The sequence below is a fragment of the Oncorhynchus keta genome, chromosome 33 (assembly GCF_023373465.1).
Source record: "Oncorhynchus keta strain PuntledgeMale-10-30-2019 chromosome 33, Oket_V2, whole genome shotgun sequence".
Classification (NCBI taxonomy): Eukaryota; Metazoa; Chordata; class Actinopteri; order Salmoniformes; family Salmonidae; genus Oncorhynchus; species Oncorhynchus keta.
Window position 1 is genome coordinate 15,810,609 of NC_068453.1, and position 23,760 is coordinate 15,834,368.

The 23,760-nt window shown below is 45.3% G+C and overlaps 2 protein-coding genes across 3 annotated transcripts; both read left to right on the plus strand.

The window, feature by feature from the left end:
* Positions 1-2,322: 2,322 nt before the first annotated feature.
* Positions 2,323-11,941, plus strand: LOC118365959 (splicing factor 45-like). 2 transcript variants are annotated; one of them, XM_052492100.1, is made up of 13 exons: positions 2,324-2,489; positions 3,083-3,458; positions 3,601-3,717; positions 3,819-3,985; positions 4,210-4,328; positions 7,343-7,396; positions 7,551-7,689; positions 7,867-8,018; positions 8,540-8,602; positions 9,036-9,112; positions 9,208-9,306; positions 9,668-9,740; positions 11,528-11,941. In XM_052492100.1, exons 2-13 carry the CDS (start codon positions 3,330-3,332, stop codon positions 11,629-11,631), a joined length of 1,293 nt encoding a protein of 430 aa, XP_052348060.1. In that variant the 5' UTR covers positions 2,324-2,489; positions 3,083-3,329; the 3' UTR covers positions 11,632-11,941. The 2 variants fall into 2 exon arrangements, 1 of the variants encoding a protein (XP_052348060.1); XR_008089063.1 differs by lacking the exons at positions 9,668-9,740; positions 11,528-11,941 and having other exon boundaries at positions 2,323-2,489; positions 8,540-8,721; positions 9,208-9,279.
* A 1,778-nt stretch (positions 11,942-13,719) lies between these two features.
* LOC118366286 (6-phosphofructo-2-kinase/fructose-2,6-bisphosphatase 3-like) lies at positions 13,720-23,169 on the plus strand. The gene is made up of 12 exons (XM_035748838.2): positions 13,720-14,099; positions 16,364-16,492; positions 16,813-16,909; positions 17,040-17,181; positions 17,303-17,359; positions 17,527-17,651; positions 17,854-18,061; positions 18,217-18,363; positions 18,459-18,563; positions 18,727-18,919; positions 19,131-19,369; positions 21,305-23,169. Exons 1-12 carry the CDS (start codon positions 14,027-14,029, stop codon positions 21,353-21,355), a joined length of 1,566 nt encoding a protein of 521 aa, XP_035604731.1. The 5' UTR covers positions 13,720-14,026; the 3' UTR covers positions 21,356-23,169.
* The last annotated feature ends 591 nt before the right edge of the window (positions 23,170-23,760 follow it).

Sequence of the window (23,760 nt, forward strand, 5' to 3'; positions counted from 1 at the left end):
ATAGACCACAGCCTTCCGTTTCTGATGTGAACAAATTAGTCATAGTGGGCAGAACAAGCAAGGAGGAGGGCAGAGCCAAGCACGAGCTAGCGAGATCCTATTTGCGCGTTCTAGCATATATTTGCGTATATCCGTTAGGGAACGCCTACTCTGTGAAGTGTGCCTGAGCAATAACTCAATTCGCCCTTGCACTCCTTCTAAACAACGGCATTTCTTAGACTTTGGCAAAGGGTCAAATCTACTTAACTTGATCTACTCTGTTAGTAACAGATTATAGTTTTGGGAACAGAAAACTATATTGAAATCAAATATTTAATCGGTGAGAAAATGTGCAGAATGTCAGCCAAAATCCATCTCGCTCCATCTTTTCCTACTGTCGGCCTTCTTGCCATCACCATATTTGGTAGTGAGCGGAAACGCTAACCGGATGCTTCACAATTATACATCCGGAGAAATATTTGGCTCATTGTTCTATGTGACTATTTCATATCCTTTGAGGTCCGCACACGGTCAACGCTTGTTTAAAAGTTGTCATCTAGCTCCATCTAGTGGTCGTTTGATTTTTGTTTGTTTTTGATTTTTGTTTTCCAGTTGTGGTCATTTGAACGCTAGGTGGAAAAAAGATAGTGTTTGATAAGACCACAGGGCCTCACTTACACCCTAGGTATCTGACTAAATATGTATGCCAGCAGCATACCACTGCTGGCTTGCTTCTGAAGCTAAGCAGGCTTGGTCCTGGTCAGTCCCTGTATGGGAGACCAGATGCTGCTGGAAGTGGTGTTGGAGAGCCAGTAGGAGGCACTCTTTCCTCTGGTCTAAAAAATATACCAATGCCCCGGGGATGTGATTGGGGACACTGCCCTGTGTAGGGTGCTGTCTTCTGGATGGGACGTTAAAATGGGTGTCCCGACTCTCTGAGGTCAGTCAGGATCCCATGGCACTTATTGTAAGAGTAGGGGTGTTAACCCTGGTGTCCTGGCAAAATTCCCATTCTGGCCCTCAAACCATCACGGTCACCTAATAATCCCCAGTTCACAATTGTCTCATTCATCCCCTGTAACTACTCCCCAGGTCATTGCTGTAAATGAGAATGTGTTCTCAGTCAACTTACCTGGTAAAATAAATACTAATAATGGTGGGGAGAAAGAGGTAGGTGAAATTAGTTTGGTTAATTGGAAATGGTAGGTTATTAATATTGTGTGGTAGCCAGGCTCATCAAGAGAAGATTCTCAAAATGGAAACTTTTAATGGGAAGAAGATTAAAAGCCATGTCCCTGGTGCTTAGATTGAGGCGAGTCATCACTGGGGTCCCAATATCTATGTCCACAGATGATACTAAAGAAAATGTGAAGGGAGGCAGAGTGATTGAGGCCAAAAGGTTGATCAACAGGAAAGAGGGTCAAACAAGTGAATGCTTATCAGTGATGCGGAGGTTTGAGAAAGTCTTGCCAGGAAAAGTACAGATTCAATGTAAGAGGATCTGTCCCATGGGACATGTAGCTGCTTAGTGTGACGGAAAGAAAAATTAGCCACGTGTGGAAGGGAACGTGTTTTTTAAATGTATTTAAATATTTAACTTTTATTTAACTAGGCAAGTCAGTTAAGAACAAATTCTTATTTAAACAATGACAGCCTAGGAACAGTGGGTTAACTGCCTTGTTCAGGGGCAGAATGACAGATGTTTACCTTGTCAGCTCAGGGATTCGATCTAGCAAACTTTCGGTTACTGGCCCAACACTTACCACTAGACTACCTGCCACCCTTGGTGAATGTGAAAGGTTAAGTGCTGTAATTGTGGGGGAGAACACAGTGCAGCATTTGGTGGATGCCAGGTTCAGAGAGATTCTCAGAAATATAGGATCAGTTATGATATGTAGAGGCCTTAAAACAGATTGGTAGAACAACAGTGCGGACTGATGGAGCTTACATGTATATACCCGTAGTAAGTGGACCTACTGTCAGGACTGGTGCTTCTGATGGTCCTGGCATGGTTTCGAGGCCTGTTCAGAAATCCTGTGCTCATTAATGTGCAAGGTGTGTTGAACAATAGTGTCCCGTCCTTCCAGGCTTCCGGGCCTGCATGATGTTGGATCAGATAGGGCCGAATAGTGGTGAGGTTTTAATGGCTGTAGGGATAGTCGGTAGGGCAATTTTCTTGCCTTTATCCTATCCTTTCCCATTTTGTGTCACAACGTGTAAGTAATTCACACTCCAGAACAGTAGGCAGAAACACAGGGCGAGAAAAGAGATATAGATGAAAAGTAGTATAGTACTCCTACACTCCAGTATAGTAGGTGGCAGTGTATGCATCTTGCAGTTGGTTGCGATCCGCCAATATAATTTTAAAGAAGAAGTTGACCATTTTTGATGACGTTTATTGTATCGATTTGAAAGTCCGTGTAGCAAGCTGTGTAGCGATATGTGCTAATAAAAAGGCACGTATTCGCGCATTACAACGATTTATTTGTGTACTAGTTATATTTTATAAGGTTAGTATTTGATTCTTAGTTGGAAAGGGGTTATATCTGTGGGAAGTATTGTTAGTGTGCCTCCGCGACAAAAGACCGATACAATTGTTTTTTAACGTTAGTTGGCTAAAATTAACGCGTTAGCTAGCTGGCTACGTTCTCACAAATGCAATGTAATTAGTTTATTTTTTATATAAATCTACTGGACTGTCTTTGGGGGGTGGGTATAATTTGTGGAACGTTCCAACAGGAGTCCCAAAAAAATCGTAAAGTACAAGATTGCCAACAAACAACGCATACAAAGTAGCATGGTCAATTCACCTAGCTAACTAGCTGCTGAATAGTCATCAACTCACCACGTAGCTTATTCTTAATGTTTGTCTATAGGCTACCAGATACATTTTTCGGAATCAACGTGGTGAGCGAAAACGTAATGAAATAACCCCCTCTATCCGGTATCTTATTCGGCCGCTATACAACGGTGTATGCGTTGTTTGTTGGCAATGTTGTTATTTACGAAGTTTTTGGAACAGATTCCTGTTGGAACGTTCCACAAATTATACCCACCACTATGTCAGTTATATATTTTGTCTTGACGCTGCTTTTATTTACAGGTCTATTTACCCTGCCACTGCCAGGAGTATCTTTAGGGGACACACACTTTTCACGCAACTTCGATACAAAGTTATTTTCGTAGCAGGTTAGGAGAGCCTTTTCGCTAACCCGAACCCCGTTCCTAACTTTAAGCCCAGTGTCCGAACCTGCTACGTCAATTCTCCTAACATACTAAGTAAATTATTATAATTTACTGCGTACGTTCTCCTAACCTGCTCCGAAAAAGTTACTTAAACTCTGAGAACGATGTCGCTTTACGACGACATGGGTGTCGGGAGTGCGACCAGTGACACCAAGACCGAGGGCTGGTCCAAGAATTTTAAGCTACTGCAATCACAGCTGAAAGTAAAGAAGGCAGCTCTGACTCAGGCTAAGGTGGGTTCCAATGGCACTGCAGGTTGATGAAAGCTGGATTCAGGAAGACTCAAAGCTATGTTTACCAAAGCATCCCTAGCCATACCTATGAACCTTTTCCCCTCATATAGAGATATGGATGATGTGTGTGTGTTCCCCACAGAGTCAGCGGATGAAGCAGGGTACTGTCCTGGCACCAGTTATTGACTTAAAGAGAGGAGGTTCGGCTGATGACAGACAGATAATAGACACACCCCCACACATTGCAGCAGGACTCAAGGTTAGGGCTGTGTGTGTTTCTGTGACACAAGTATTTGTCAGTATTTGTCAGGGTGTGAAATGTGTGTTAATTATGTGTGACTTATGTGATGTGTGTGTCAGGACACAGCACCCAGCGGGTTCCCCTCGGGGGACGCGCTAATCCCCCTGGCTGATGAGTATGACCCCATGTTCCCCAACGACTACGAGAAGGTGGTGAAGAGACACCGCGAGGAGAGGCAGAGGCAGAGAGAGCAGGAACGACTGAAGGAGATAGAGGACAGAGAGAAGTACGACCTCTTACCGAACAGCACCAAAGCTACACTTCTAGAACATTCAACAGGATTCTGTTGTTATTGTTGACATAAGTTACAATGTTATATCCTTCAGGAATCTAAGGATGATGTATTGTTTAGACGTTTTCACACTGTAGGAATATGGACCTGACTATGACCACATCATTTCAGTCCATGTTCTGTCCTTCATTCTGACCTCATGTGTGCTTCCTGTCCAGGAAGAGGAAGGACAGACACGAGGGCAGCAGCGCTCCGAGTGGATTCTCCCGCTTCCCCACGGCAGAGGGAGAGTCTGATGAGGAGGAGGAGGACTATGAGAAGGAGAAGAGGAAAAGGAGTGAGTAGACGACCTATGGTTTCACTGAGCCTTCAAAGCATATGAGACATTTAGGCAGATGGACTTGTTCTTAATGTTAGGATAATGTTTACATTGTCATTTACATTTAAGTCATTTAGCAGACGCTCTTATCCAGAGCGACTTACAAATTGGTGCATTCACCTTATGACATCCAGTGGAACAGCCACTTTACAATAGTGCATCTAAATCTTTTAAGGGGGGGTGAGAAGGATTACTTTATCCTATCCTAGGTATTCCTTAAAGAGGTGGGGTTTCAGGTGTCTCCGGAAGGTGGTGATTGACTCCGCTGTCCTGGCGTCGTGAGGGAGTTTGTTCCACCATTGGGCGGCCAGAGCAGCGAACAGTTTTGACTGGGCTGAGCGGGAACTGTACTTCCTCAGTGGTAGGGAGGCGAGCAGGCCAGAGGTGGATGAACGCAGTGCCCTTGTTTGGGTGTAGGGCCTGATCAGAGCCTGGAGGTACTGAGGTGCCGTTCCCCTCACAGCTCCGTAGGCAAGCACCATGGTCTTGTAGCGGATGCGAGCTTCAACTGGAAGCCAGTGGAGAGAGCGGAGGAGCGGGGTGACGTGAGAGAACTCGGGAAGGTTGAACACCAGACGGGCTGCGGCGTTCTGGATGAGTTGTAGGGGTTTAATGGCACAGGCAGGGAGCCCAGCCAACAGCGAGTTGCAGTAATCCAGACGGGAGATGACAAGTGCCTGGATTAGGACCTGCGCCGCTTCCTGTGTGAGGCAGGGTCGTACTCTGCGGATGTTGTAGAGCATGAACCTACAGGAACGGGCCACCGCCTTGATGTTAGTTGAGAACGACAGGGTGTTGTCCAGGATCACGCCAAGGTTCTTAGCGCTCTGGGAGGAGGACACAATGGAGTTGTCAACCGTGATGGCGAGATCATGGAACGGGCAGTCCTTCCCGGGAGGAAGAGCAGCTCCGTCTTGCCGAGGTTCAGCTTGAGGTGGTGATCCGTCATCCACACTGATATGTCTGCGAGACATGCAGAGATGCGATTCGCCACCTGGTCATCAGAAGGGGAAAGGAGAAGATTAATTGTGTGTCGTCTGCATAGCAATGATAGGAGAGACCATGTGAGGTTATGACAGAGCCAAGTGACTTGGTGTATAGCGAGAATAGGAGAGGGCCTAGAACAGAGCCCTGGGGAACACCAGTGGTGAGAGCGCGTGGTGAGGAGACAGATTCTCGCCACGCCACCTAGTAGGAGCGACCTGTCAGGTAGGACGCAATCAAGCGTGGGCCGCGCCGGAGATGCCCAACTCGGAGAGGGTGGAGAGGAGGATCTGATGGTTCACAGTATCGAAGGCAGCCGATAGGTCTAGAAGGATGAGAGCAGAGGAGAGAGAGTTAGCTTTAGCAGTGCGGAGCACCTCCGTGATACAGAGAAGAGCAGTCTCAGTTGAATGACTAGTCTTGAAACCTGACTGATTTGGATCAAGAAGGTCATTCTGAGAGAGATAGCGGGAGAGCTGGCCAAGGACGGCACGTTCAAGAGTTTTGGAGATAAAAGAAAGAAGGGATACTGGTCTGTAGTTGTTGACATCGGAGGGATCGAGTGTAGGTTTTTTCAGAAGGGGTGCAACTCTCGCTCTCTTGAAGACGGAAGGGACGTAGCCAGCGGTCAGGGATGAGTTGATGAGCGAGGTGAGGTAAGGGAGAAGGTCTCCGGAAATGGTCTGGAGAAGAGAGGAGGGGATAGGGTCAAGCGGGCAGGTTGTTGGGCGGCCGGCCGTCACAAGACGCGAGATTTCATCTGGAGAGAGAGGAAAGAGGTCAGAGCACAGGGTAGGGCAGTGTGAGCAGAACCAGCGGTGTCGTTTGACTTAGCAAACGAGGATCGGATGTCGTCGACCTTCTTTTCAAAATGGTTGACGAAGTCATCTGCAGAGAGGGAGGAGGGGGGGGGGAGGATTCAGGAGGGAGGAGAAGGTGGCAAAGAGCTTCCTAGGTTTAGAGGCAGATGCTTGGAATTTAGAGTGATAGAAAGTGGCTTTAGCAGCAGAGACAGAGGAGGAAAATGTAGAGAGGAGGGAGTGAAAGGATGCCAGGTCTGCAGGGAGGCGAGTTTTCCTCCATTTCCGCTCGGCTGCCCGGAGCCCTGTTCTGTGAGCTCGCAATGAGTCGTCGAGCCACGGAGCGGGAGGGGAGGACCGAGCCGGCCTGGAGGATAGGGGACATAGAGAGTCAAAGGATGCAGAAAGGGAGGAGAGGAGGGTTGAGGAGGCAGAATCAGGAGATAGGTTGGAGAAGGTTTGAGCAGAGGGAAGAGATGATAGGATGGAAGAGGAGAGAGTAGCGGGGGAGAGAGAGCGAAGGTTGGGACGGCGCGATACCATCCGAGTAGGGGCAGTGTGGATAGTGTTGGATGAGAGCGAGAGGGAAAAGGATACAAGGTAGTGGTCAGAGACTTGGAGGGGAGTTGCAATGAGGTTAGTGGAAGAACAGCATCTAGTAAAGATGAGGTCGAGCGTATTGCCTGCCTTGTGAGTAGGGGGGGAAGGTGAGAGGGTGAGGTCAAAAGAGGAGAGGAGTGGAAAGAAGGAGGCAGAGAGGAATGAGTCAAAGGTAGACGTGGGGAGGTTAAAGTCGCCCAGAACTGTGAGAGGTGAGCCGTCCTCAGGAAAGGAGTTTATCAAGGCATCAAGCTCATTGATGAACTCTCCGAGGGGACCTGGAGGGCGATAAATGATAAGGATGTTAAGCTTGAAAGGGCTGGTAACTGTGACAGCATGGAATTCAAAGGAGGCGATAGACAGATGGGTAAGGGGAGAAAGAGAGAATGACCACTTGGGAGAGATGAGGATCCCGGTGCCACCACCCTGCTGACCAGAAGCTCTCGGGGTGTGCGAGAACACGTGGGCGGACGAAGAGAGAGCAGTAGGAGTAGCAGTGTTATCTGTGGTGATCCATGTTGTGATTACTTCAGGATAATGTGTCTGACTGTATGTGGTGCTTGATTCTTACCCATGTGTCTCTCTTAGGTATGGGTGGAGCAGCCATCGCCCCACCCTCCTCACTCGTGGATAGTAGAGACAGTGAGTAATGGCTCACAGAGGGATTTGTGTCTGCCTGTTTGGGATGTGGGGGAGTTTGTCCAGTAGATGGCAGTGTTATTTAACATTAGGATGACATTCAACATGCTTGATCAGGATGAGGTGAGTGTGCTAACTGACTGTCTTGCTCCTCCAGGCTCGTCATACTCCTATGAGGATGAGATGCGACCCTCCCGTGGTTCTAAAGCAGCCATCCCTCCCCCCATGTACGAGGACTCCGAACGTCCCCGCTCACCACCTGGCGGTCCCACCAACTCATTCCTGGCCAACATGGGGTGAGTCTGATACCCCCTACTGGGATAGAATGTCCTGTTAGTTGTATGTAGTCTCAGGTGCCCTACTCAAAACACAACACACCTGAACACTGGCCCTCTAATGTCATCAACCTGTATAGTACAGCAGCTCAATGTTCTGTCCAGTGGTGTTGTCTGATGTTGTCCCTGTCTCCCCAGAGGGACCGTGGCCCATAAGATCATGCAGAAGTATGGCTTCCGGGAGGGCCAGGGGCTGGGCAAACACGAGCAGGGTCTCAGCACGGCCCTGTCTGTAGAGAAGACCAGCAAGAGGGGTGGCAAGATCATCATAGGAGACGCCACTGAGAAGAGTAACGCCATGCTTCACATCTCACTTTCTGCCGTCTCACTGCCCTGTCTCGCTCGCTCTCACTCATTCCTGTCTCAGCTCTCCTGTCTTTCTCTCAGATTTCACTTCTCTTTCTTATTATATATGCACACAGTCTACTCCCTCCCTCTTTCCTTTTTACACCAGCGCCCCCCCCCTTTTTCTCTAACACCAATACTCATGATCTCTTTCTACGAGATAAGATAGATACAAGCTTGTTTTCATTGTCTCCTCTTGTTACATTAGCCTGTCCAGATGTTTATTTGTATTTTTGTATCATTTATTACATAGGCCCAGAATGAATGGTCTTGGTTTCTAGTTCCAAGACTGTCTATTGTAACATTATTTGTAGCTGTGTGATCATCCTCAGTCAAGATTCAGTTTTTAATTGGTATTTTTCATTCATTGATGATTTTAATCTTCAACATTTGTGATCTTAGTTGTGTGTATTGGTGTTCTTTTGTTTTTCGTTTTGTGTGTGTGTGTTTGTGTCCCTCTCTAAAGCACCAGGATCCAGTAGCCAGACGGCAGCAGCTGAGCCTTTAGGCTGGGGCTCGGCTTCAATAGGTTTGGCACTGTCACATCACTTCCTCCTTACCTTGACGCATCACATCCGGTTTCGCCCCGTGTGTCTTGTTGTCCCATGTCTCCATCTATTCGCATCTCAAACCTACTCATTTTGACAGGCAAATTCTCCATTTTTTTGTTATACAGTTTGCTCATCTCAATGTGGGTCAAGTTTCATTATGGAACTAGTAACCACATTTATTTTGGGCCTACATTATGATGGTTGATAACCTAGAAAATTATGAAAATATGATGTGTTAATTGAGTTAAGGTTAGTACCTGTAACCCTCATCTGATTTGATTTAACTAGCTTTAAAACATCAGTTGTGGTCCACATTCTGGTCCAATCTACAGTCTGAGTCTCTTCCTGTTTACCAATATATTCAGTTGTTTTACTTATTGTTGAAATATTCTGCTCTCTTTCTCCCATCAGTGGACCCCTCCAAGAAGTCAGAGGCCAACCCCCTCACAGAGATCCTCAAATGCCCCACCAAAGTCGTGCTGCTACGGGTGGGTGCTATGTGTTTCTTTGTCTGTGCCTGAGTATTTATTGTCAATTCTTGTTTGTTTATGTGCATAGGTCCAATAAAGTGTGTGTGTTTTAGAACATGGTGGGCAGAGGAGAGGTGGATGAAGATTTGGAAGGGGAGACCAAAGAAGAGTGTGAGAAATACGGCAAGGTCATCAAGTGTGTCATCTTTGAGGTGAGAGGAATAAGTCTGTCTGTGTGTGTATAGTTAAGTGCTGAGTCATATTGTGTTGACTAATTAAGCAGTAAGGCCCGAAGAGGTGTGGTATATGGTCAATATACCACGACTATGGGCTGTTCCTATGCACAACGCATCGCGGAGAGCTTAGACACAGCCCTTAGCCGTGGTATATTGGCCATATATATCACAAACCCCCGAGGTGCCTTATTGCTGTTATAAACTGGTTACCAACGTAATTAGAGCAGTAAAAATCTGTTTTGTTATACACGTGGTTTACCACGACTGTCAGCCAATCAGCATTCAGGGCTCGAACCACTCTGTTTAGCATGTGTATTAAACTATATGTTCTCCTCAGATTGCTCAGGTGACAGACGATGAAGCAGTGAGGATATTTCTGGAGTTTGAGAGAGTCGAGTCAGCCATCAAAGGTCAGTACAACCTAATGTGTTTGTATGGTTATTTTGTGTGTGTCTGTCCTTGAGGTTTCTGTAAGATGTGTGTGTGCTCGTTTGTCTGTAACTATATTGTGTGTCTATATAACTTATGTGCGAGCGTCTAACTGTTAGGTGCGAGCGTCTTAACTGTATAATGTGTGCGCGCGTCTAATGGTTAGGGTTGTGTGTCTAACTGTTATGTGTGAGGGTATAACTGTTATGTCTGTAATAAGGCTAATGCTGGGGCCAGTTTTAAATGGGTTGTCCCAGATCAGAAAGCAAGTGAGACTGTCCCCCCCCCAGGTGTTACATCACAGCTGTCCCAGCAACCCTCTGTCCCTCCACGCATGCCGTTACATCACATCCTCTAAGGGAACAGAAACACTGCCTGCATAATATATGCACACTAGACTGGGCTGGACACACGCACCCTGTTAATTTCTATAGAGACTAGTGAGAGCTACTAATACCAGACTGGACACACACACCCTGTTAATTTCTATAGAGACTAGTGAGTGCTACTAATAGCAGACTGGACACACACACCCTGTTAATTTCTATAGAGACTAGTGAGTGCTACTAATACCAGACTGGACACACACACCCTGTTAATTTCTATAGAGACTAGTGAGTGCTACTAATACCAGACTGGACACACACACCCTGTTAATTTCTATAGAGACTAGTGAGTGCTACTAATACCAGACTGGACACACACACCCTGTTAATTTCTATAGAGACTAGTGAGTGCTACTAATAGCAGACTGGACACACACACCCTGTTAATTTCTATAGAGACTAGTGAGTGCTACTAATACCAGACTGGACACACACACCCTGTTAATTTCTATAGAGACTAGTGAGTGCTACTAATAGCAGACTGGACACACACACCCTGTTAATTTCTATAGAGACTAGTGAGTGCTACTAATACCAGACTGGACACACACACCCTGTTAATTTCTATAGAGACTAGTGAGTGCTACTAATAGCAGACTGGACACACACATTGTTGCTATTTTTTCCAGGTGTTTTGACTTTAGACGGTAAGGAATTCAAAGGGGGAGACAGGCAAGTCTTAGAGAAACCGTGGGAAAGGTGGGCCCTCGGCTTGAACCCCGGCATCCATCCGGTGAGGAGACGCGTGTGATTTATGCCAGGGAGTCTTCCCAATACACCACAGCTCTGCACATGTATCCATATTTGTCCACACAAGTGCCAGTTTTACTGGGAATGTCCCGGCATTGGCGTTAGGATGAGTAGGTACTTGTCATCACTGCTCAAACACACATGCCCTCATGAGGTCATGTGCCTAATGTTGATAAGGAACTCTCACAGTGTCCATCTCACTATTGTAGACTGGATGTGTGTTTGAACTCTGCCTCCAGGACTGTTTGTTGTTGTTTATCTGTGACATTCTTGGGAAGGAGAAGGGAACTTGGGTGATGTCCCGGCTGTGTTTGAAGACCAAGAAATACCCAAGCCTCTGATAGCCACAACGTTTTGGTTTTTCAAGCTTTGATAAGAATGAATTACGGGTTAATGATGAAAACACTGTAGACTATCAAAGAGGAGCACCCTCCCATAGACCGTGTTAGGATGACCGTGTTTGTTCACGGTCCAAACGAACAAAACGACCCAATTCCTCACTAGTCTTCACTCAATGATACATCAGCAGTGATATTGCAGACCTGTCTGGCCTAAGCTGACAAAGTCAAGTCTGTAATGTTGATAAATGTTTGCACAGTAATAATGTTTGTTTCCTGTCTTCTCTCCTCTAGCTGTGGTGGATCTGAACGGGAGGTTCTTTGGTGGTCGGGTGGTAAAAGCATGTTTCTATAACCAGGATAAGTTCAGAGTGTTGGACCTGGGAGAGCAGATGTGAGACACACACACGGTCCATCCCACCTGAATCGTTAAGACCCGCCTCATTCATACACACAGGAACAGAAGAAATGCTCTGACACACACACACATTGATAATCACCAGTTGCTCTTTCTGTCTCTAAGTAGCTAAACCATTATACTCAACAGCAGCACAATGTGTCTGTATTTACTGAAGTGTTTCACCTGTAGTTTGTTTTGCCAGCAGAAAAATCCTGTATGTGAGGTAATGAACTACTGTCTTGGTCTCTGTGTCCTGATATGAACATGTACAAGTGAAACCGGAAAATAAATGTTCCTTTTGTTTAAAATCTTTGGTTTTAATCTCTCACTCTTCTAGGGCAGAGCGTAGTCTAGGAGGTCCAGTTTCCTTCTAATCTGTCTGACATAAGAGGCTCCCAGAGGACCAGACCCCCAGCTTTCCATCTTTACATAGCCCGGCACGGTGAGGGGGTACTGGGGCAGTTATGAAAGGAACACAGCCCTCCCCTTCCAGCCTCATTCGGATCTTATGTAAAACAGACAGGGTTCATAGGGGAGTTAGAGGACTGTCATAATGACTGATGTATGTGGAGGATTAAATCAGAACAAATTTATTCTGATCGGGTAGTACACAGAAATTAGCTAATTCATAGAAAGGGAATTAAATTGACATGGACTTTCTCTACTCGGATTTTATGATTAACCTCAAGAAATAAAGGTTAGATGCATAGAAACCAGTGGAGGCTGCTGAGAGGAGGACGGCTCATGATAATGGCTGGAAACAACTGCAATAGCATCAAACACATGGAAAACATGTATTAAATATCATTCTGCTCCAGCCATTACCACGAACCCGTTCTCCCCAATTAAGGTGCCACCAACCTCCTGTGGTAGAAATACAAATAGGTTTGGGTAAAGCAAAACTGAGATTAAGTGTGTGTGTGGGGGGGTAGGTTATGAGGGAAGGTTTGCAGGTCAGGCATGCATAGGGTAGAAGGAGTGCATGCTTGGCTCATGCAGGGGGAGTGGGATAGTGTCTGGGTGGAGGAGTGACAGTGCTCTTTGCCTAACCTAAATACCACTGGTGGAGTTGAACTGGGTCTGAGAGAGTGGAGAGTATGTTTATTAGGGAAAGGGGGGACACAGTGTGTGTGTCTCTCCCCTGGCACCCAGACTGGGTCACAGTCTTGTCAAGGGTAGGTATTCCCTAGAATCCCTAGTGTGGGTGATTGGGGTCAGGCTCTGACCTGGCCTGGACCAGGAGAGAAACAGATGGGTGAAGAAGTAGGCTAGGCTATGAAGAGTTGTGTGTGTGGAGAGGTTGACGGGCCCACACAAAAAGACTGCATCTATTTGTATCTTCCCCAATCTGAAATATACACCTTGCACGTGGAGCCAGAAGAATTTAGAAATAATTAGATCCAAATGGCTCAATACCATTATTCTCTCTCTATTCACTGAACACATCCTTTCACTGGTATCTTAAGTTTCTTAATGATATAAACTCAAATGGTCCTATGTGACTGCAGGCTATAGCCATGCTCAGGGCAAGTCTACGTGCCACTAAGGCAGTCACGTAGCCTATCATCTCTGTTACCCAAAACTACAATTGTTTGCGAAAGTTTGTCACTTCACGTTTTATGCAAACTCTGTCCAAGAGAGATTAAAGAGCCTGAGAGTGGAGCCCATTATTTTGAAACCCAGCACTTCTCTACTTTGTATTTTCCTGCACCATATCCTATGTTGCTGGAATGAAAAACATTTCACTTGAAAACATAGGGTGATATAGTTGTTGCCAAATTGTTTTAATGATTTGCATAAAATAAATATTAATCTGCACCAGAAAGTCTCTGAATAGAACATTGGCATGACACTACATAATATTTGGAGACAGTGCAAATGCAATAAAAATACAAATAAACTCTCCTTGAGTCATATTTGTACCTCTCTGTCTGAAGGTTTACTGAGGTGCAATTCTGCACGTGCACCGCCGGGATACTCCCATTTGCCATGATAGTGGATTTACGGTCATCAGCCACAAGGTAGCGCAGCGTCACTCCCTGAGAGCGCGCGCCCCGGTGGAGTCATCAAATGTCACGTTGTTTCCTGCTCGGACAGTTTAAATAAAAGAACTGGGACACAGCCGGGTAGATGAATGCACCCGCACAGGCTGAACGATATTAGAATAGAACACAGCAGCTCTTAACGACTGCTTAGCTCGCCAATATATTCTGTTTCAGACTACTTGTCTGGTAGAGAAAACCGACAGCTGATCCAAATCATTTTGAATTGTATTCTACTGTTTTTATTTGATCTGTGCTGGGCTGAAAGCGTGTAACGGTGGTATTTTGGGGGGACTGATATTAGTGGGAAACCTAGGCTTCTTTCTTATTTTATTTCACTACCCTCAAGGAATGCTTACTCAGAACAGGATACAAAAGATCTGGATTCCTTCAAAGGATGACAAACCGGCAGTCCCCCGGCGATGTAAGTAGTAGCCTAACCCGCGGCTGGCATCAGCGTCCACCTGATTCATTCAAGGTTTCATTTAGAAAAAAAGTCCATAGGATAAAGGTATTACTTGGCATTATCTTTGATAATTATGCTATTGATTTATTCACAATCAGACAAATTATAATCTCATTGAGCCTATAATAATAATACAGGGGGGAAATGTGATTGCATGTTTTGAAGCATTACTCGCATGGCTTTATTTTCAATGGGCTGTTATGGGTCTAGGTAGCCTACTTTGAAACCATTCAACAGAATAATTTCAAAGCAGCTTAGTTTTCAAATGAACCAACCGACGAAAAAAAGTACACTTGTTTGTAATTACTATAATTATGCTAAAAGTTCCTAGATATCATATGCCCTATTAGCCTAGACTATCAAAACTGGCCATTGGCACGCAGCCAGGTCGGAATTCACAAGTAGCTACAGAGAGTAATGGTTGATAGTGCTCACCATAGCAACCACTCAATAGCCCCCATCCAGTCCATAGTTTCCACTAGTTACCACAGCCACAAAGTATATATTTTTTCAGAATACGTTTTGGTCTTAATTTAAGGTTAATGCTAAGCATACAGTGAGCCGTGTGGTTATCGTAAGGGTTATGTTCAAAATCACATTTTAGGAAGAGAAATTGTAGAAATAGGCGACCTGTATGACTTCATTGCTGTGGTCCCGAGGGCTTCCCGCTCTGCTCGTTACAGCCAGGAACCGTTGTGTGGGTGGGAGAGACGGGGGGATTTCACATGCAGAGACGCATCGGGCTCCGATTGGATGAACTATCGCGCGTGTCAGCATGGGGCGAGCTGGATACTCGTGCGTGTCTGCATGGGGCGAGCTGGATAATGGCTGAAAAATGGCAGAAATAGGCGGGGTTTATGACTTTGTGGTTGTGGTAACTAGCGACGACCGTTTGTAAAGAGCCGACTGATCAATATCAACGGCCTGAATAGCCACTGCTTAATTCACTGACGTCAGTGTGTTTGTCCTGCTGCGTGTCATACAGAGGGGAATGAGTTTATGCCTTATGTCGCGTTCATAACAACGGTGAACTCGCAACTCGGAAATCTATGACTTCGAAAAAAAAAAGGAGCTCAGACTTGGAACATTGTTTTGTACGGTCATCCAACTCGGAATACAAATCGGAAACTCGGGCATCTTTCTAGAATTCCAACTTTCCGACCTGTAAATCACTGATTTGACTGATTTAAATCATTATGATTTGACCTAGTTTCCCCCCCAAGTTCCCAATTGTCTTGAAAGCACCAATAGCTGGTGATGTCTGTATCACATGGACATTCAGGCAATGAAAACTAACACCCAGAAAGTCCTAGCCTGTAAACAAACATACACACCATCATAGGCATTGCATTAAACCACAATAACAAAATATTTAGCGAATGCCATCTAAAATCTAAGTGTATTCGTCATGTACACAGGATACAAAATGGTGCAATCAAATGCTTACTAGCAAGCTACCTCAACAGTGCAGTGAAAAATCTAAGAAACAAATAACACAGGCACCTCTTCCCCAGTCTAAGCTATGTCTCACTTCCCTGCATTTTCTCCATAAACCTTTTCATGCCTTAAAGACTGAATTGCATTCACTCATGCACAGTGGTCCTGACATTGGAATCATCTAGTAGGAGGTTTATCAGTCAGGAGGGGGAAGAGACAGCTTCAGCAGTGTCTCTGCAGGTAGACGCACCATCGTGACCTCTGGGGAACTGGGGAAGGGTCTAGCTGGGGGCAGCAGACAGGTGGGAGGGAATTAGTATTAGCGTCTATCCACGACCATGACCATCACTGCTGCCTGGATCAGTAACCCAGACAGTCTCCCCAAGTCTATAAGAGGATGTACAGCTCTCTGACACTGAGGGAGGAAGGGTGATAGATCAAGTGGGATGCTGTGAATAGGTGAGGGAAGGAGAGAGAGGAAGGGGTAGATAGAGAGAGAGGGAGGGCGTGATGGCCTAAAAGCTTTATAGCTGTTTTTCCCATCGAGGAGGTACTGTGTCCTGGAAAGTGGATTAGAGCTGGTAGGAGCATGTGAATGAGAGGCATTCGTCACTGAATGAAGATGCAGTAGTGTTTACACTGTAGACAGGTATTGGCAAATGGTTTGTGTGGATAATATGCAGTGTCATTATTGTGTGTAAATTAAGAGTACACAATTAATCAGGTTGATTGTGTTTATGGCTATTGAACTATATTTTAATATTTATGTCTCTCTCTGTCTCTAGTGACAGGGGCCCCCCATCTGGCCAACCCCCCCACAGTGATTGTGATGGTGGGTCTGCCAGCCAGGGGGAAGACCTATATGTCCAGGAAACTCACCCGATACCTCAATTGGATCGGCATGCCCACCAAAGGTACACAGCACACACACTCAGCACACACAGTCAGCACATGACGAGACACATCAACAGGTGTAGCTAACAGATTAGTAACGTTTATTATTAGTCATAGTAATGTTTACTAACGTTTATTTGTTGTATTTACTCACTAAGAGGAAAGTTGGGGTTACAAGGGTGGAGGTTGAATTATTGTTCTTGAATTGGAATTTCCTGCCATTTCATCTAGTTCCTTTTCCTCTGTTTTAGTTTGCAGATTTACCACAAATTGGGCTTGGGCTCACTGCCTCCCTCCAGAACATTCTATTTACCATTGTTAGTTTGTTCTTTGCCTCCAGTCTTCAACGTGGGAGAGTATCGCAGAGAAGCAGTCAAGAACTACAGCTCGTTTGACTTCTTCAAGGCTGACAACGAGAGTGCCTTGAAGATCAGACAGTGAGTCCACCCCTTCTCCCCATCCTACTCTGTGTTTCACCATGACAAATTCTGAGCATCATGTGACGTCATTGATCATCAGAGTGTACTTGAAACAAGGCTAACAGAGATGATTTATTTTCTTGCGTAGACAATGTGCCTTAGCAGCTCTGAGGGACGTTAAGTCTTACCTGACAGAGGAGGGAGGCCAGGTTGCAGTCTTCGATGCCACCAACACCACTCGTGACAGACGAGACATGATCCTGGACTTCGGCAGTGAGAACAGCTTCAAGGTCAGTGGTGTTTCTATGGTTACGAGAGGCTTGATGCGATCTCAAACAGAGACGCGATCAAATGACTCACCATGTCGTTCAATGTAAAGATGATAAAAGGACTCTAAATGTGTGTGTGCAGATCTTCTTCATCGAGTCGGTGTGTGATGATCCCAGCGTCATCGCCACAAATATCATGGTGAGTCAGAAATCTGAGCCGAACATCTGAGAAACATGTTATTGGTTGGCTCATGTTCCTGCAAGGTTCCTCTAATGTTGCAGCCTGACGTTAGCTACTGAGCTATAATGTAATTCTTAGTGAGTGTCTTACGCTGTCACCTGACCTTTTACTTCGTCCCATGACAGGAAGTGAAAGTGTCCTGCCCAGACTACCAGGACTGCAACAAGACAGACGCAATGGAAGATTTCCATAAGAGGATAGAGTGTTACAGGGTTCACTACGAACCCCTGGACCCAGACCAGTATGACAGGTAGCCCCTAAACCTCATATAGCTTATTCACTGTTCATACCTGTTGACCCTAGCTACGGTTTACTGTGTGATCTGAGAGTGGCTTAAACCTGATTTAGAATCAGTTTGGCCTTTTAGATAATAATAAATAAGATTATATGGAACTCTGAGATGTTTCGTGAATTCAGGCCCTAGACTAAACTTGTTCTAACCCCCTACGTAGGAGCCTGTCCTTCATCAAGGTGATAGATGTAGGCAGAAGGTTCCTGGTGAACCGGATCCAGGACCACGTCCAGAGTAAGATCGTCTACTACCTGATGAACATCCATGTCCAGCCCAGAGTCATCTACCTGTGTCGCCATGGAGAGAGCATGCACAACCTGCAGGGACGCCTGGGGGGAGACTCAGGGCTGTCGCCAAGGGGGAGAAAGGTACAAGAGTAGAAACACACTCATATACACACGTGTACACACACACGCATACTAGTTTGACACATAAACACACACACACACACACACACACACACACACACACACACACACACACACGCTGGTCTCTTACTCTCTCCTCCTTTCTCTTTGTGTAGTTTTCTGGGGCGTTGTTGATGTTCGTTAACGAGCAGAACTTGACGGATCTGAAGGTGTGGACCAATCAGATGTGTTGCAGCATCCAGACTGCTGAGAGCCTGGGAGTGCCCTACGAACAGTGGAAGGCCCTCAACGAGATAGACGCTGTGAGTCACACACACTAGAATAGACTACTCACTGGACTGTGTGTGTGGTGCTTCATTTAAACAGCTCTAATGTGAGGTGTGTGTTGTGTGCACAGGGGGTGTGTGAGGAGATGACGTACGATGAGGTGAAGGAGAAGTACCCTGAGGAGTTTGCTCTGAGAGACCAGGACAAGTATTACTACCGCTACCCCACAGGAGAGGTTAGTACAGTACAATATACTACTAGAATCAACCTGCTACTGCCAACTACTGTACAGTTACACATGGACATAGTTCTAGTGTTTAAAATGCTGCGAATCGATGTGTCTGTGAAAATGTAAAGTTAACCCTTCTCTCTTCTTTCTCTCTGTCCCCTCCCTCCAGTCCTATCAGGACCTGGTCCAGCGGGTGGAGCCAGTGATCATGGAGCTGGAGAGACAGGAGAACGTTCTGGTTATCTGTCACCAGGCTGTGATGCGCTGTCTCCTGGCTTACTTCCTGGATAAGAGTGCAGAAGAGATGCCCTACCTGAAGTGTCCCCTCCACACGGTGCTGAAGCTCACCCCCATTGCCTACGGTGAGAACTTGTACACCTTTCACTTTACCGAGCCAAGACAATATGACCAGAAAAAGCAGAGACAGGACAGTACGGTTCAGATTGGCTCTATGGTGTGAATCAGGCATTAGGGTCAATTCTATGTTCTCTAGCTTGTCCAGGGCAGGAGAAATAAGGTGCGGTCTAAATATCTGTTCTGACTGTGGTGTGTGTGTTTTTACTCTGTGTGCAGGCTGCAAGGTAGAGTCCATTTCGCTCAACGTGGAAGCGGTGAACACCCATAGAGAGAGACCAGAGGAGATGAAGAAGTATCCTGGGACTTTGATCAGGAGGAACAGTGTGACCCCCCTGACCAGCCCCGAGCCCAACATCAAGAAACCCCGCATCGACGGCCTGGACGAACCCCTCCAGGAGATGCCCCCCTCGCCCATGTCCCTCTGTACTCCTTCCCACCTCACCTTGGCCGGACAGGTGAGTGTCTCTCTCTCTCTCACCCTCTCACACATACACACATCTTTGACTCCTCAAACCTACTGAAGGACATCTTTTATCCCTTTCTCTTCTGCTCTGAGCAATTTTCCATTCTACGCTGTTTATGTCTCTTCACTCTTTCTTTCTTTTCATAATTTCTTCCTTCTCCTCTTCACTGTGCAGCACTGGCTGGGCAAAGTCTGCCTGGAAGTACCTGTCTCTCTCTCCTCTCTCTGCCTTTCTTTGTTTCTTTCTTTCTCTTTCCAATCCTCTCCCCCATGAAATAAATCATCCTCGGTCAGTGTTCCATTGAATGTACTGTGTAAGATCCCAGTAGTTTTCCCAGGCTGGTTTCTCACAGACACACTACAATGTGGTTTTGAAAACCATCCCGTTACTCCCTGAGGAATACATGTGCCAAGTGCCTCCCTCCCTTTCCCCCCCTTCCCGCTCACGATGACCTTGTGTACCATTTCAGCCTCGCATTCCTTCCAGCTGATGTCAGAGTATTGTACAAGCATTGCTATCTGCATGTTACGACGCCAACCCCCACACACTGTTCTGTGACTTGCGTCTTTAGAACGTCTATATTTTCAATGTATTTTCTGATCTGTTTAAAGACCTCCGCCCATCTGCACAATCCTTCACTGTCTGAAACTGGTCTCTCTTTTAGTGTTTCAAAGGTAAAGTGAGAAAGCAGCTAGATTTAGCTCCCAGCTTATTATTATGTAGTAGTGTTGTGTCTCAGACTCTGCAGGTACATGTTGACAGGTGATAATTATTCAGGGTTTGGAAAGATCCAGTCGACTTAAGTCACAATCAGAAGGGGCACTTGTACACTGAGTGTACAAAACCGTAAGAACACCTTCCTAATATTGAGTTGCAACCCCTTTTGCCCTCATAACAGCCTCAATCCGTTGGGTCATGGACTCTACAAGGTGTCGAAAGCGTTCCACAGGGATGCTGGCCCATGTTGACTCCAATGCTTCCCACAGTTGTCAAGTTGACTGGATGTCCTTTGGGTGGAGGACCATTTTTGATACACAAGGGAAACTGTTCAGCAGGAAAATCCCAGCAGCGTTGCAGTTCTTGATACAAACCGGTGCGCCTGGCACATACTACCATAAACCATTCAAAGGCACTTTCTTTTGTCTTGCCAATTCACCCTCTAAATGGCTCACGTACACAATCCATGTCACAAGGCTTAAAAACCCTTCTTAATTTTTTTTAAGCCTTTTATTTAACTAGACATGTCAATTAAGAACAAATTGTTATTGACAATGACGGTATAGGAACAGTGGTTTAACTGCCTTGTTTAGGTGCAGAACGACAGATTTTTACCTTGTCAGCTCAGGGATTCGATCCATCAAGCTTTCGATTACTGGCCCAACGCTCTAACCAGTAGGCTACCTGCCGCACCTAACCTGTCTCCTCCCCTTCATCTACACTGACTGTAGTGGATTTAACACGTGACATCAATAAGTGATTATAGACTGACCAGGTGAAAGCTATGTCATGGAAAGAGCAGGTGTTCTTAATGTTTTGTCCACTCAGTGTACAGTAACACCCATAGACAAGTAAAGACACACACTCTTACACACCCATTGTAGCTCTATAGTTAGTTGTTGAGGTGTACCTTAGACGTGGGATAGGGAGATTGGATAATCGTTTTTGAGCCCACACATGGTTTACATTTACCATGGAATATGAATGAGTAGCTCATCGAGGCTTCAGACGACATGGATGAGCAAAACCAAAGCCTCTGTCATGTTACGTCATCTCATGTTAAGGCTGGAGTCACTTAGCCTATAGGACAGGATCTTTCCCTCTTTATGTTTTATGTGTCTTGTTTCACAGATGACTCTTAGTTTGTTTGTTTGTTTGTAATGGTTTCCCCATGTCTTCTTAACAATTTGATGCTTTTGTTTCCCTCAGAACATGAAGAGAAAGTCCAACAATCGCCATGAGATCCTGCAGCTCTGCTAATGAGATCGCACCGCCTCGTCACCTGATCCAAGACTCCAGGAAGTGATGCCGGCGAAGAAAATTCAACAATGTCACCAAAATGGCTATTGTTGTGTTTCCCCCCCCCCATCTGCCTCTTTCTGGAGATCACAGGGCACTACTGTTCTCTTTTCTCATGCAGACGTGTTAGTGAGTGTCTGGTCTGTGTGTTATCTGCCAGTGCTTGTAGTTCAAACACTTTTCCTCTGGGAAAGAGATAGTGAGAACACTGTACATTAGAGGTCTTCTCGGGTCCACCCAAACCCAAAATACCGGAGACTCGAGCAGGCCCGGGTCCAAAATTCTAAGTTTTCCATCGGGTATGGGCCGGGTCCTGTTTGATTGTAATCGGTTCTTGGGTCTATGTAACAACCGCTGATAGACCCGAATGGACCCGGCCATGACTCCGCATAGCCAATAGCATATTTATTTACCAGTTAAACATAATGTATGCTACTGTACAATATGTTCAGTGAATGTCTTGAGGAACACTGACTCACCTAAGCTGTGGTTGGTTCTCACAAGGTTTGTACAGAAGATAGGGACAAACTAGCATGAATCAACCACTCTGTTTTCTCAGAAGTGAATCTGTAGTGACAGCTCACCCTGGATCTGTGGTTTAATTAGGGTAATAGCTCTGATTCTAAGGAGCTATTATATCTGGTTTGAGTGACTACTTGACAGTCGGCAAGGCATCCTTCAGAGAGCTGGAACCAGGCCAAATATTTAAGTCTCCCTTTCTTGACACCCTCCTGAGATCTGAGTGATGAATGGTTATATCACTCTTTTAAAAACTGATGGAAACGTTTAGTTTACGACGTAAACATTTTCCTATAGGGATGCCTCTGAAATAATGATTATCCAAATTGTGTTAATGACTCTGACTTGTTGACATTGAGCACTTATTCACTTTTTTTGTTATGATTTAAGATTTCATTATCATACTGTTACTTAAAGGATGTTAAATTGAATGACCGGTGTACTCGTGTGCTATGAAATGAATGATCCTTTTGATCCTGCACAGCAACGTTGACATCCCTGTTGAGTTGTGTGTATGACTGTGTCCATAGACACAATTGTCTCTTTCTGTGTTTCTCTCCGAAAGGAGATTCGGACCTAGAGTGCCTAGTGTTTGTCCTGCAAGCCCAATGCGGCTTCTGCACCCATATAGCTGGCCATAGAAATTCAGACATATGCTACCTTCAGAGTACATGCAGTATAACGTGATTCACTTTTCTTTGTAAGACAGCTGTTAACATGTGTGAGCACTTATATCTTTGTTATGAAAATGCGTTCTGTAAATAGACATGTAAATATATCAGACTTGAAGGAACGCTCAGTGTTTTGGAATGTTCAAGTCTAGAATTGAGTGGGAAGGTATTTTGTAGATGTTTGTACTGCTCACTGTTTGAAGGATTAATAGTTCATTGTAAGGAGTGTACTGTTCTGCCTCACAAAGGTGAAACACAGTAACTACGCCAACAATGAAACTGAGAAAAATGGCTTTAAAGTTCTTTTTGCTAGCCAGCCAAATATGTTCTGCATATCATATTGGCAGTACTACTTTTGTTCATTTGTTTGCTTCTGATACTTGAATTTAGTTTTTTTTTGTAAGACATTTTTTTTTCTCAAACTATTTATTTCTATGTAGATTTAGATAATCGTTTGGAGCGGATGGCACCGGGTCTTGCCTGAGTACTGTGTATGACTTGTTTATGCCAAGCAAAGCGTCTGAGAGGACAACATGTGTATATTCTGCATTTGCTGGGCCAATAAATCTGCGGGAAAACAAGCCATCTTGTGGATGTCACATCTTCATTATTTATGTTTTTTGGGGCACACTATCTGAAAGGCAAACACCCTAACAATGTGTTTCCCTTTGGAGAAGTATGCTAGAACCTTTTAAAGCAGCTAAATTGTCACCAAAACACTTGCGATTCTTAAAGGTACTATAGGACAATATGGAAGTGTATTGAGAGTGCTGAGGCCTGTAGAAAAACGACTTGATAGGCAAACACCCTATCATATCAATGTGTTTCAATTTGCAGAGGGAGACCAGAGACTTTTTTTAAAAACTGGAAGCTGGAATTTGTTGTTGTACCATGCCACATTTGAACACATCTGTTTAAATAGTGTCACCACAAAACCAGAGCCAGCACAACACTAGCTGTCAACACCTAAACTGACCTACAGGTAACTGCCAAAATAAAGGAAACACCAACATAAAGTGTCTTAAGAGGGTGTTGGGCCACCATGAGCCAGAACAGCTTTAATGAACCTTGGCATAGATTCTAGAAGTTTCTGGAAACTTTATTAGAGGGATGCAACCCCATTCTTCCATGAGAAATTCCATAATTTGGTCTTTTGTTGATGTTGGTGGAAAACGC

Bases quoted from the DNA above. Each gene is read 5' to 3' on its own strand.
- LOC118365959 (XM_052492100.1), top strand. From the start codon at position 3,330: ATGTCGCTTTACGACGACATGGGTGTCGGGAGTGCGACCAGTGACACC. The intron at 3,986-4,209 runs GTACGACCTCTT...CTTCCTGTCCAG, and splicing joins GAGATAGAGGACAGAGAGAA to GAAGAGGAAGGACAGACACG. The intron at 4,329-7,342 runs GTGAGTAGACGA...TGTCTCTCTTAG, and splicing joins GAAGGAGAAGAGGAAAAGGA to GTATGGGTGGAGCAGCCATC.
- LOC118366286 (XM_035748838.2), top strand. From the start codon at position 14,027: ATGCTTACTCAGAACAGGATACAAAAGATCTGGATTCCTTCAAAGGAT. The intron at 14,100-16,363 runs GTAAGTAGTAGC...CTCTGTCTCTAG, and splicing joins ACCGGCAGTCCCCCGGCGAT to TGACAGGGGCCCCCCATCTG. The intron at 16,493-16,812 runs GTACACAGCACA...CTTTGCCTCCAG, and splicing joins GATCGGCATGCCCACCAAAG to TCTTCAACGTGGGAGAGTAT.